This window comes from Pristis pectinata, chromosome 8 (genome assembly GCF_009764475.1).
Source record: "Pristis pectinata isolate sPriPec2 chromosome 8, sPriPec2.1.pri, whole genome shotgun sequence".
Classification (NCBI taxonomy): domain Eukaryota; kingdom Metazoa; phylum Chordata; class Chondrichthyes; order Rhinopristiformes; family Pristidae; genus Pristis; species Pristis pectinata.
The window spans coordinates 73,367,237-73,380,074 of NC_067412.1; the positions used below are offsets into that span (position 1 = coordinate 73,367,237).

The following is a 12,838-nucleotide window of genomic DNA, read 5'->3' on the forward strand; positions in this document are numbered from 1 at the left end:
TTTTATTCTAGATTCCAGCTTCTGCAGTCCCTTTTATCTTCAAAACCAATGGGATATTGAATTACGGATGAATTTGTGTCAGAAGAGAAAATTACCAAACCATATGGTCAGATCACAGTTTAAATATCCCACCAGTTCTGGTTAATAAAAAGTAGGAGAAACATTCAAATGCAGGAGGCAGTGTAGAAATGAACCTAATCCCCTGTGTTAGATTTCTGAGTTATGAAGAAAGTGCAGAAGGTTGGGGGTGGTGGTATCTATGGAACCTATCCTACAGTGGAGATATTCATGTTTTGAGAAGTGTGCATCAATGGCAAGGCCAGCATTTATTGCCCATGCCTAATTGTACTTAAGGAGGTGGTGACAAGTTACATTCTTGACTTACTACAATCCTTGTACTTGACAACAAAGTACAAAGTATGGAACTCAATTCCCTGAGCATAGGACAGCTGAGAATTCTGATGCACCATAACCTTTTCAGTAATGTGCCCAGTTGGAAGATTACCAAGGTCTCAAACTTTCATTGGACTTCTTTGGAACAGTGTAAAGGGCCAAAGACAGAGTGCTCAGAGTGGGAATGGGATAGATAGTTAAAGTGACATCCCATTCCCATCTGTCCCTTTTGTCTTTGGCTTTTTATACCTTTTCATTGAAGCCCAATATTACCTCAATGAATAGCAACTGATCTTTTGATTAAACACATTACAGCTATCAAGACTCAACATTTACTTCAATAATTTCTGATTACCAGCCTGCTAGTAGTCATCAACTTGCTATTCCAAAGGAAATATTAGAACAAATGACTAAGGTTTTAAGAAGCATTCTAAAGGAGGAAAGAGGGGCAAAGAGTTTTAGGGAAGGAATTCCAGAATTCAAAGGTGCTAAAGAATCTACAATGGTAGGAGTGTAAAGATTCCAGAGCAACATAGTACTGGAAGAAATTACAAAACCAAAGAGGCATGAGACCATGGGTGGATTTGAAACAAGGCTGGGAATTTTAAAATTGGGGTTTCAATTAACCAACAGTCAGTGTAGATCAGGAAGCATAGGGAGTACAATTTGGTGCAAGCCAGCATGTGGTAGAAGGGTTTTGGGTGCCCACAAATTTTCACCAGTCAGAATGAGGGAGACCAACCAGGAATGAGTTTGTACAGTCAAGTCTTAATGTAACAAAGGAAAAATTTTAAAATATATTGGATTTTGCAAAATTCTCAAGGCAGAAAATAAAATGTTTAAAAAGCTTCATAATATTGCATGAGAAAGAGAGAGTAAGAATTATGTGGGTTTACAGCATTTACTGAATGATATGTTAAGGAAGATTTTTAGATCCAAGATTGATTTTAACAATCTAGTAAGCATTGCCAAACGATCTCAGTTATCTTGTTTGCAATAGAATAGAATAGCACGTGCACCATTAACAGTGTAACTAAGACACCTGATTCAGTTGTAGGAAGAAATCCCACAGCATTCCTGACTAGTAAATTGGTAAATTGGTTTATTATTGTCACACGTACTGAGGTACAGTGAAACACTTGTCTTGCATACCATTCATACAGACTAATTCATTACACAGTGCATTGAGGTAGTACAAGGTAAAACAATAACAGAATGCAGAATAAAGTGTTACAGTTACAGAGAAAGTGCAGTGCAGGTAGACAATAAGGCGCAAGGCCATAATGAGGCAGATTGTGAGGTCAAGGGTCCACCTTATCGTACTAGAGTACCGTTCAATTGTCTTATAACAGCAGAATAGAAGCTGTCCTTGAGCCTGGTGGTACGTGCTGTCAGGCTCTTGTATCTTCTCTCCGATGGGAGAGGGGAGAAGAGAGAATGTCCAGGGTGGTTGGGGTCTTTGATTATCCTGACTGCTTTACCAAGCCAGCCAGAAGTATAGACAGAGTCTGTGGAGGGGAGACCCGTTTCCCTTAATGTGATAGAGTCCATGGACTAGCCATGGAGGCTAGTTTCTGTGATGTGACAATTTTAAAAACTTTTCTTCTGTTGTGTGATCAATTGCATTGATGTAATTCCATTTTATTATTTTTTTGTTAGAATACCCTTGATGCCCTTAGCAATGCTAGCCAATTGGGAGCCAAAGATATTCCTCCCAATTCACATAGCTAATAGTAACAATTGCATCATATAACATCATATACACTGATATCAAATTTACTTTACTCCACATGACCAGGAATTCTTATGTGCAAAAAGGACAGCAGAGAGTGGGTAAGATTGAAGCTGTATAAACTCTACCCTTTTCTAACCCAATAGCATTTCACATGTGCTGAAAGTCTCAATGATGTCTGGACCCCACCAATCCCTCTTCACCATCTCTTCCCTCAGTGCATTATTGAACTGAGGATTTATGAGTAAAAGAGTTTATTAATTTGCTTCTAAGTATATGTGACTTCCCTAGTTTTGACATGCTGAGATTAGCCACAGTACTTCAGTCAAGTTGTTTTGAGATGTTGGCAGACCACAGTATTCAAGATCTAGGAACAGAAGTGTGCCTCAGTGTACTAAAACTTGCATTTATGTTCTGTGCGTTTCTCTGATGCCCCTGTCAGAATATAATTATTTGCACAGATTCTCAGATCCCATTAATTTCTAATTTCAGCTGTGATGAATGCAATTTGTTTCTCTGTTAAATCTCCCAGGAAGGAATGGGGCCTGGAGCTGTTCCTGCCATCATCTCTTCTGACATACATGAAGGAAAAACATGCACGGAAAATCCTCTCACATCATCTCAAAGCAACACAAGCCCCAGGTCCTTTAGGCAAAAAGGTAAAACAAAAGAGAACAGAGAGGAGAGCAGATGTATTATAGCATGGCAGAAATGCTGAAGTGGGAAAACAGACCATGTAACAATTCTTCTGCAGGTCATAATTCAATGTTGTACATTCAGAAGGCTAAGGTACTGACCCATTAAGATCCTTATATAAAACAAAGTGCTAGGACATTCCAGTTGCACTACTGCCAGGTTTGTTCTTTTTTACTTGCGTTCCTTATGAAAGGTCGAAAGATGCATTTCATCAGCAGAAGAGTCTTTGCAGGATACTTTTTAAAAAATTCCTGTATATGTTTGTTTATAAAGCATGTAGAGCCTTTTTGACTGTATTGCTGCAAGATATATCTAAAAAGTTAGGAACTGTTATTGAAGCTAACCAAATAGAAATATACGAATCCATTCATATTTCCTAAATTTGCTAATTTGTATCTTTATTCAGAATTCCAGGAGTAGAAGGAATAATATACATTTTTGGCCTAACATTCCAGCAGACAAGTCAGAAATGTTTTAAGGCTCATTGCTCACTAAAGGAAAGTCAGCAAGTGACAAATTGGTTCAGTGTTGGACAACTCAAAAACAGCCTCACTGCTGACAAATTCAGTCCTTGAAAGAGGCATTGCAATTGGAGAACCAGGGCACCATTGACCAGATTAGTTTTGTGAAGCCTCTAGGGACATTCTGCAATCTGGGGGAAAGGAAGGTGGGGAGAATAAAATGGAATTAGTGTATTTAATGAATAGCATGGATTCAGTAGGCTGAAGGGCCTGTTCCCATGTTGTCTGATTCTTTGTGCTGTTTGCAATGTACAACTTCATCCATATGATCGCAGAGGCTCACTAGGAGAAACAAATTCACCTCATTTTCGTTGTATTCTGGCAGCACAGACATGGGGATTTGCCCAGACTAAGAGTTTCCTTAAAATTCAGGGAATAGATCAATGCATTCTGATTGTCAATACTGTCTACCCAGAAAGTATGCCTTACTAGGGGCAATCTGTTGTGCTTGCCATACTTGACCAACTGAGCAGGATTATATATAGACTCTTTGGGGATAAGGCTGTGGTGCCTATTATTGCCTCTACATTTCCTTTGGATTACTGGAGTTGCTGCAGAGTAGCATTAAAACAATACCTATGGGCTACAAAGAGCCTTTTGGGAGTCTACCATTCAAAATTTAAAGAGTGTGCTGCCATGGCTGGAATGTCCTGATAATGCTAAGGATGCTATATAAATGCAAATTCTTCCTTGTATGAATTTGAAGATCACTCAGAACCCAGCACACATAGAAATCAGTGTTCTGCAATCTTTAACATTGCACTAAGGCTCCCTGTTATTATTGGTAGAAGCCACCTGCCTATTTTTGTCTCCTGGAAATTGACACGCAGTGTAAAGTGAGCAGAGATTCTTTGCAACAGATCTTCATATAGGGCATATCCAATAAGAAGAACCATCTTAGAACTCAAGCCATGATTTATGCACCTTACCTCCTCTCTCACACCCTGAGGTTAGTTTTGCATTTATCAATCAAATACAACTATACAAACCCCTGCTTTCTAAGGTTATTAAAGTTGAATCCCCAAAAAAACTTTGGTATTTTCCAAAAATATTCTTTATAAAGTCATTTTTGAATATTTTGTATTTAATTGACATTAATTTGCAAACTGACTGTAAAGTTTAGAGATCGTAAAACATCCCTATTTGTTTTTAATTGATAAAAGTACTTGTTTAATCACAGTTCTGCATTTGATTAGTGTGGATCTCTTTAGGCAATCATTTTCTGATATTGCTGATAATTTGCTGAAAGCCTCTGCTTGTCTCATACAGATCTCTACAGTACAAGCCAAACTGCAGTATCTGCGAATCCTAAATGAACTCCCATTGTATCCAGGAGGACTTTTTAACTCTGTTGTGCTGGTAATGTTACCAATAAACTATCTACTGAAATGTTAAATAAAAACAGTAATTAACACAAATTTTGCAACTTGATAGCATCCTTCAGATAATGGAGATATATGATGTTGGTAATATAATTGTTTTGTATTTCTGGATATTAAAAGATATTTGGTAATGGACTTGTTAGCAAAATTTTAGCTTTTGCTCTTAAACAGGCAATGGCTGCACTGATACAGTATTGGCTAAGAGATATACAAACAGAGACTGCTGGTGAATGGTTGTTTATCAAATAATGTAGTAGTATCTCTCTAGGATTGGTGTAAGGACTACAGATCCATTTGCCATAATAAAGTCATGAATTTGGTGCAGGAGGTGAAGTTTCAAAGTTTAAATGTTGCAATATTTTCTCAAAATATTCTAGAAGTTTCAAAGATTGCAGAACTCAAAAAAACTTGAAATGGGAAATAAACAGTGGGGAGGACACCAACAGATGTCAGGATGATATAGACTTGTTGGTGAAATGGGTCATAACATGGCAATGAAATTTAATACAGAGAAAAGTGAAGTGACGTGTTTGGCAGGCTGAATTATGAGGGCAATATAAACAAAATAGTACGTATTAAATCAGCTGCAGGAACAGAGATCTGGAAGTTCACATAGAAAAGTCTTCATTGTTGAAAAGTCTACGGAGTTTTTGGTTTTATTATTACTAGCATGTACCACACTTTTCATAAAGCAGCACAATTTCAATAAAGAAGAAGATTGTTAAGGAAAATTGTGGACCTACCAGCTTGAGAATTAGGTAGCAGAACACCATTTTCTCAATCAAACTTACATACAAGCATACAAAGTAGGAGCAGTAGTAGACCACTCAGAACCTCCAGCTGGCTCTGTCATTTAAAAAGATTATATATGCTAAAGTCCTGAGCACAAGAATTTAAGCTATCACTGAAGAGAGGCATGGCATTGGAGGGACATCTTTCAGATGAGATGTTTAATCCAGTGTCTTATCCCCCTCTGGTAGATGGATATAAAAGGTCCCACAAATCTAGTTTGAAGAACACGGAAATTACTGGTGGTATTCTGGCCAATATTTTCCTTCATTAAACACTATTAGGATAGATTATCTGGTGATTTATTGCTATTGTAGTTGAAAATACTGCCACATTTCCTACAATGACATTGTTTTAAATTTCGTCATGGAACGCGGCGATTGCTGGCAAGGCCAGGATTTAATGCTCAGATCTTAACTGCTCTTTTGAAGCTGATGGTAAGTTGCCTTCTTGAACTGTTATATTCCATGTGCTGAAGGTCATACTAGTTTCTTAAAAGGGCATTTCAGGGGACAGATGAGAATCAACTGCACTGTTAATTACACTTCAAAAATACTTTATTGGTTGTTAAACTCTTTGGGAAAACGAGATCATGAACAGTATCATGAAAATCAAATCCTTTTTGCTCTTTTACAGCAAAGATATTCCATACAGATCTTAATGTTCATGTGTTGATATAACTGACAGAGATTGCAAAGATAGTTGCTTCATGTAATAAAACAACAGTGCCTATAAATTTATGCTCAGTAAATAGCTCTAAATGCAGCATGCAGTACTGACAGTGCACTCATCTCTAAATTCATTCTATTTACTAGGATGAATTTCTGAGCCAGAATACAAAATGCTGACCTGACTATTTAGAGCATCAGAATAAATCAACTCAGGATAAATTTATGGCCACAATTTTTGAATGAGGAAAATAATTTTCACTAAAAGGAAAGAATTAATTACGCTGCCATAGATGAACGAAAAAAATAAGGGGATGACTAAGTCTCAGGAAAGAGGTGTACATTAAGTATGTACACTGCAGAGGAGTCCATTACAAGAAAGAAAATGAAGGGTTTAGTAGAGAAGTCAAGAAACACAAACAGGAAGGCAAAGAAAAACTACGAAATCAAATTATACAGGAACGTAAAACAAAATAGTAAAATATTTTACAGGCACAAAATGAAAAAAGAAGTTTGAGATAGGAATAGAGCTATTAAGGGATAGATAGGACCATGATAGAGGTCAGAAATATTAAATTATTATTTCACTTAGGTATATAGAAGGGGGATAGAACATGTGGACATGATATTGGGTGATGTAATCAGTAATGAGGTGTGCATTTAAAACTGAAAAAGGGGATATATTAAATAAGCAAATCAAACTCAAAGGATAAAGCTCCTGGTCTGGAGTGATTGCATCCACACATTTTAAAAGGATTGAGGGAAGAAAGAGGTGAAGCATTACCATGTACATTCAATAATTTGTTAGAAGTTTTGCTAGAGGACTGGCAGAAGGCTATGTCTATATTTAAGAAGGGGAATAGTACATGTTCTGAGAATTATAGAGAAGTTAAATTAACCATGGTAATTCAAAAAATAATGGAATCCCTAGCAAAGGAACACATAGAAGAACATCTAGAAGCAAAAAGTACAATAATGAATATTCTGCATACATACCAAAAGGGAATGTCCTATAGCACCAACTTTACTGAATTATTTTGAAGAGATTCAGAACAAAGCAGAAAATGGTAAAGCAGTAAATGTAATATACCTACACTTTTAGAAGGCCTTTGATATTGTACCCCATCATAACCTAAAAAATAACATCATAGGATGAAGTTTCAGAGGACAAGTAGCAGAATAGATTGTTCACTTGCTCATGACAGAAAGCAGAGAATGGGAGCAAAGTGGTAGCTATTTATTGTGGAAGAAGATCAAAAGTCAGCACTGGGACTACTACTGATCACAATCTACATCTAAATTTGCAGGTACAACTATACTAGTGGGGGGGGGGGTGGAATGGGTAATACTGAGGAAGACTGCAATGAGTAACGAAAGGACATTAAGAAATATGCAGAATGGGCCAATAATTAGCAGATGATGTTCAACAAGATAATTACAAGGTACATTTCAGTCAGAAGCACAGGGAAGTCACCTATTACTTGGAAATGGAGTGGAGGAGTGGTGGAGGAACAAAGGAACCTCAAAGTACAAGGTAAAAACTGTGCCACAGATTAACAACACCATAAGGAAAGTAAACCAGATGCTAAAGTTTATTTCTTGAGGGTTCAAAGGAAAAGTATATAAGTTATGCTAAACCAGTTTTGAATCTTGGTTAGACCAAGAGTACTACATACAGATCTGATCACCATATTATAAAATAATATAAGAATAATATAAGTAGGAGAGTGGACTGGAGAGGGTGTCAAGAAGTTCTACAAAAGTGATCCCAGAAATGCAAGGGATTTCAAGAAAGGATGAACAGCATCTCTTCTCTTGAGGAAAGGCTAGGAGTGACCTAATGGACATCTTTAAAATGATGAGATGTTTTGATAGAGTGGATACAGAGAGAATGTTTCCACTTGTGGGAAGAGCATAACTGGAGACTATCAATATAAGGCAGTTACCAGAAATTCAACAGGGAATTAAGAAGAAAATTCTTTACCCAGAGAATGGCGAGAATGTAGACATTACCCTAGGGAGTTTGTTGAAACAAATAGTATAAACACACTCAAGAGGAGGTAGGACAAGTACACGACAGAGAAGAGGAAAACACTGATAGGTTTGGTTGAGCAAAGGCAGGCTTCAGTGGAGCATAAATGCCAGCAGGGACTGGTTAGCTTGAATAACGTTTCTGCGCAGCCTGTCTATTCCTCTGAGATTGTTTTACTGGAAGCTATTTGCATTAAGCAGGTGAAATGTATAACTTTCCCTCTTTCCACTTTCTAAAAACAGGATGCAAAGCAATCGGAAATGACTTTGCTAGTTGGGCCACAGCATGGCATCAGCCACGTTATAGACTTGAAAACAAATCTCACCACCATCTTAGCAGAGTTTGGCCGTGTGAACCGAATTCAGTTGTTCAAAGAGAAAGAGAACGTGGCTCGGGTTGAGCTAACCATATCAGAAGCTAAGGTATGAGAATACATATAACAATCTTATTATTAACATCACTGCCAGGATGTAGAATGTAGAATTCATGAATGATGGGACCATTTCCATTTCCATAGGGCTGTCATTGTGTGCACCTGTGGAGTTATGACTTGATATCACTTGGACACGTGATTAGGTTTTTTGTATAATACCACTGCTAAGAGCATTATGCAATTTGTAAGGGGGTGTTCCTCATCATGAAGGTATATTTTAATTGAAGGGCAAAATTAAAATTAGTGTGACAAATAGCAGCCTTCCAAGAAGGTGATTTGGATGTCCTCAACAGAAGGTTTTTTTGAGCACAAGACACTCATCTTAAAAACCAGCACCAGTGCAGCCTTGAAAGGAAGAGTGAATGTTGTTTCACCTGGTACAGGGGAGGAGAAGAGATTACCTTGGCTGAGAAAGGCTACCAAATAAGTACTGCTTATACCAATTAATATTAAATACTGTTTGTATTAGCACTTAATTTTACAATATTGCTTTACAATGTAAGCTTGGTGGAACAAGAGTGGTAGAATGCTCGAAAGTCTGCCATCTGTTTATGTACTTTCCAAATATTAAGCATCCCTTATCCTGCACTGTGCAGCAAGAAAACAGCAATCCTGCAGTCAGTGCCCAATGTCTAGATAACAAAAGGTGGCTGGTGTTGTATGAGTTGACTCTTTATCTTTCATTCTAATGGCCCTTTGAAGATTGTGAATGTGTAAGGTGCATTGGGTAACAACCATGCTGACCAGCTCTTCCTGGCTGTATGCCTCTTTTGCACCTGCTGCTGATCTTCCCAAACCAGCAGATGGAAAGAGTTAGCTTTCAGAATACCCTTATTTAGTTAGAGTTCAATTACAGTTTCCTTGGCAAACATTCATAAATGGCAGATGGGGGTAGCTTTCAAAACATATGAATATCTCCAGCACTGAAACCCAAGGGAAAACCATGAAATAAGCAGTGGTGTCACTAGATCAATATACAGATGCCTGATGCAGCTGCCAAGCAGTTTTCCTTTTAATAGACAGAAACTATCATGGCTATTGGGCCAGAATCCTGATTACGTGAAATACGGCTCCAGCAGCTCAAATACTGGAACTATATTTAGGTTTTTCTGTGGCCCTAGCGAGCCTAACCAAATCCAATGTCCTTTGTGTTACTGGGACTTTGCCTCTGCAACATCCACCTACTCTATATGGCAGGTGACTGGTAATGCCTAGCATGACTGACTTATGGCCCTAAATACTGGCTTCCATTGTGCTAGGAATTTTGGCACCACAAAATTTATATTAAAACATTTAATCACAATCAAAGAGGTTGTTTGGTTGATATCTAGCTTTGAACAAGACCTAATTTCCTCTAGTTGAACACTGGAAAGACCAAAGGCACTGTCTTAAGCTCTCACTACAAACCGTACTTGCTTGCCAGATTTCAATCACCTTTCATCAGCAATGTGTCAGGGTAAATTTGACTGTTTGCAGCCTCATTGTTCTAATTGACTGAAAGCTGACTTTGCATCCTAATACATTGTCATTAAACCTCAGCGCTCGTTGTCCAAACTCTTCTCAATACTTGGTTATTGCAATGTTTTCTCCCATTCTCCCCCTATAGATTTCAGCTCATTGGGCTCTCCAAGTCTCATCCAACACCATATCCTAGTCAGCTGGCCTACTCCCAATGATCTACTGCATCACGTAGAAATTCTGAACTTCATATTTTAATGCTTCCGTGGGCTGCCCCTTTCTATCCCTATAACTTTTAAAAGCTCTTTTTCCTAGAAACTGGATTTCACTTTCTTTTGGTGTCGTAAATAGGTACTATGTTTTGCCCCAACACCAAATAAGAAATTACCTGAAAAAAAATCAAAATATTGAGACATTCTTGCTTTAAGAAATCATTATTGTAGTTTACTCCTTTTAAGAGATGCACTTCACAGACACTATTCCTTGCTAAGCAGCAATACCAACACCATTCACATACCAGTCCATGGGGATTGGATCGGCACAGTTAGCGTGATGTCTGCGTAGCAGCCTCAGGGTTGGGAGAAAAGTACAGAAAGAGGGCAACATTATCTCCCCAAGCATGGAGTAGACTAACCCTTCCCCAACGCCATGGGTGTTCCAGAGTCCCCATAGTCCATTGAAGCCTTTACTTGTGCAGAGGGTTGCCAGCAGTGACATTTAACATGAATAAAAATTGCAGGGGTGATTTTCAATACACAATAAACCAGCGCAAGATATTAAGTCATGCAGGTTTCAAAACTATCAGCAATGATGTGCTCCTTGTTGAATTGCAAGTTAATAATGGATTATTATTTGTATTCATTGCAAACTTTTGATCCAATTGCAGTCATTAAATAACGGGCTCAGCACACATTGATGACATCATCATATGCAGAACTATGATGGGGAAATGACATAGTTCATCATAGGGACATCAGGGGCAGCTTCTTCACGCAAAGGGTGGTGTATGTTTGGAATGAGCTGCCAGAAATAGTGGTTGAGATGGGGGCATTAGCAACATTTAAAAACTATCTAGGTAAGTACATGAATAGGAGAGGTTTAGAGGGCTATGCACCAAACACGGGCAGCTGAGACTAGCTCACTGGGCAACACAGTCAGCATAACAAGTTGGGCCAAAAGGCCTGTTTTCATGGTGTAAGACTATAACAATGTCAGGGTGAATCATGACAGGGCGTGTCCAGTCCAGTTTCCCATTGGCCAGGACTTCAATGGGAAATAGACACAAATACTTCAAAACATGCCCTACTTTTCATGTACAGGTTGCAAATTAAAAATGGACGTAAATGGATTTTGTCCAATTGAATATCTAGGCTACTGTTCTTTCAAATCTAGCTACTTTCTTGAACACCTTGAAATCCGTTCCTCACTGCTAATGGTGATCATGTTTTTGAATATCTAATCCCTAAAAAATATAATTCCCTAACTAAATCAATCTCCTTTCTCTTGCTCACAGCTCATCTCTTTCATAAAACTTTCAGTCATATTTCCTAGCATTTCTTTTGGTGTATTATTTCTTGCTATGAATTTATGAGTTGACCAAAAGTGTTTGTCTACCTTAAAATAGATACACAAATTCACTACATTATAATTTTTGCTATACTCTACATGCAAAACAGTGACTGCACTTCAAACATAAAATGTACAACCATACACTATGGACTAATTTTCACAGATTCATTGAAGAAATTTCTTCTTTAATTATACCTTTATTATTTTCCTCTGGTGAATCAGTCTGCAGAGCTAGCATTTGTTGAATTTTTTCCCACTTTTTCATGTGCACAAAATATTTAGTAAAGTTCTCAGTTCTGAGCATCGGTAAAGCAAACCAAAACTGGTTTCACCTTTATCTCACTCATATCCTGCTGCATGTCAGATTTTACACTCAGAAAAAGGTAGCAACTTACTGTGCTTGGCCGATTATTTTCAGAAGCATCAATTTATTTATAAATTAGAGCAAAGTGCATTTGTAACAAAGTACTTATTAAGTCCAGGCCATAGGAAGGATACATTTATAGGAGTTTAATGGTCTATCTGTTCTACAACATAAAAATGCTTATAAATTCTATTTTATGTAATGCATCAATTTTGGCATTTCTCTGCAATGCTATCAACCCTGCTTGTTGCTTTCTGCAGCATTATCACATTTTTGAGTTATTGTGCTGATATAGCCCTTCAGGGCATCTTCAGAAAAGGTTAATGTGTATTAGTTGGAGGGAGAGTAGGGGTTGTGGGAATTGAATTGTGCTGAACATTAGCTTTTGACATATTGCTGAGTCGACAGCAAGAGCAGCTTGGAGTAAGGCACTTCTTCAGAGCTTTCATACAATGCTGGGCCTGTGCAAACCTCATCGTACTGAACTAGAAATGAAAATGTCTCGATTCACCACCACTGCTACCACCATCCTGCTGGAATCCCAGCCCTAAACTACACTTTTGAGCAGCCATGCAAGGCCCCTAAAGGAATGATGGTGAAAGGAAGGTAATGCACAATGACGTTTTCTTGTTTGAAACATATTCCAGATTATTCTCTAATGCTGAAGGAATTAAATCCAATTAATAAAATCTTGAAATTATCTTTATGGTTCTATTATTTGACCATTTAATGTATTAAAGGAATAATGTTCTGAAAATGGCCGAGTTGCAAAGTTGCATTCCCCTGAAAAGTGAATGATTG

At 37.9% G+C, this 12,838-nt stretch overlaps 1 protein-coding gene across 1 annotated transcript in view; it reads left to right on the forward strand.

The window, feature by feature from the left end:
- The window catches only part of frmpd3 (FERM and PDZ domain containing 3), a 92,964-nt gene that overhangs the window by 58,833 nt on the left and 21,293 nt on the right, over window positions 1–12,838 (forward strand). The window contains exons 9-11 of the mRNA XM_052022313.1: window positions 2,658–2,784; window positions 4,612–4,701; window positions 8,456–8,635. Coding sequence (XP_051878273.1) covers window positions 2,658–2,784; window positions 4,612–4,701; window positions 8,456–8,635 — 397 coding nt within the window. The remainder of the gene's footprint in view (window positions 1–2,657; window positions 2,785–4,611; window positions 4,702–8,455; window positions 8,636–12,838) is intronic.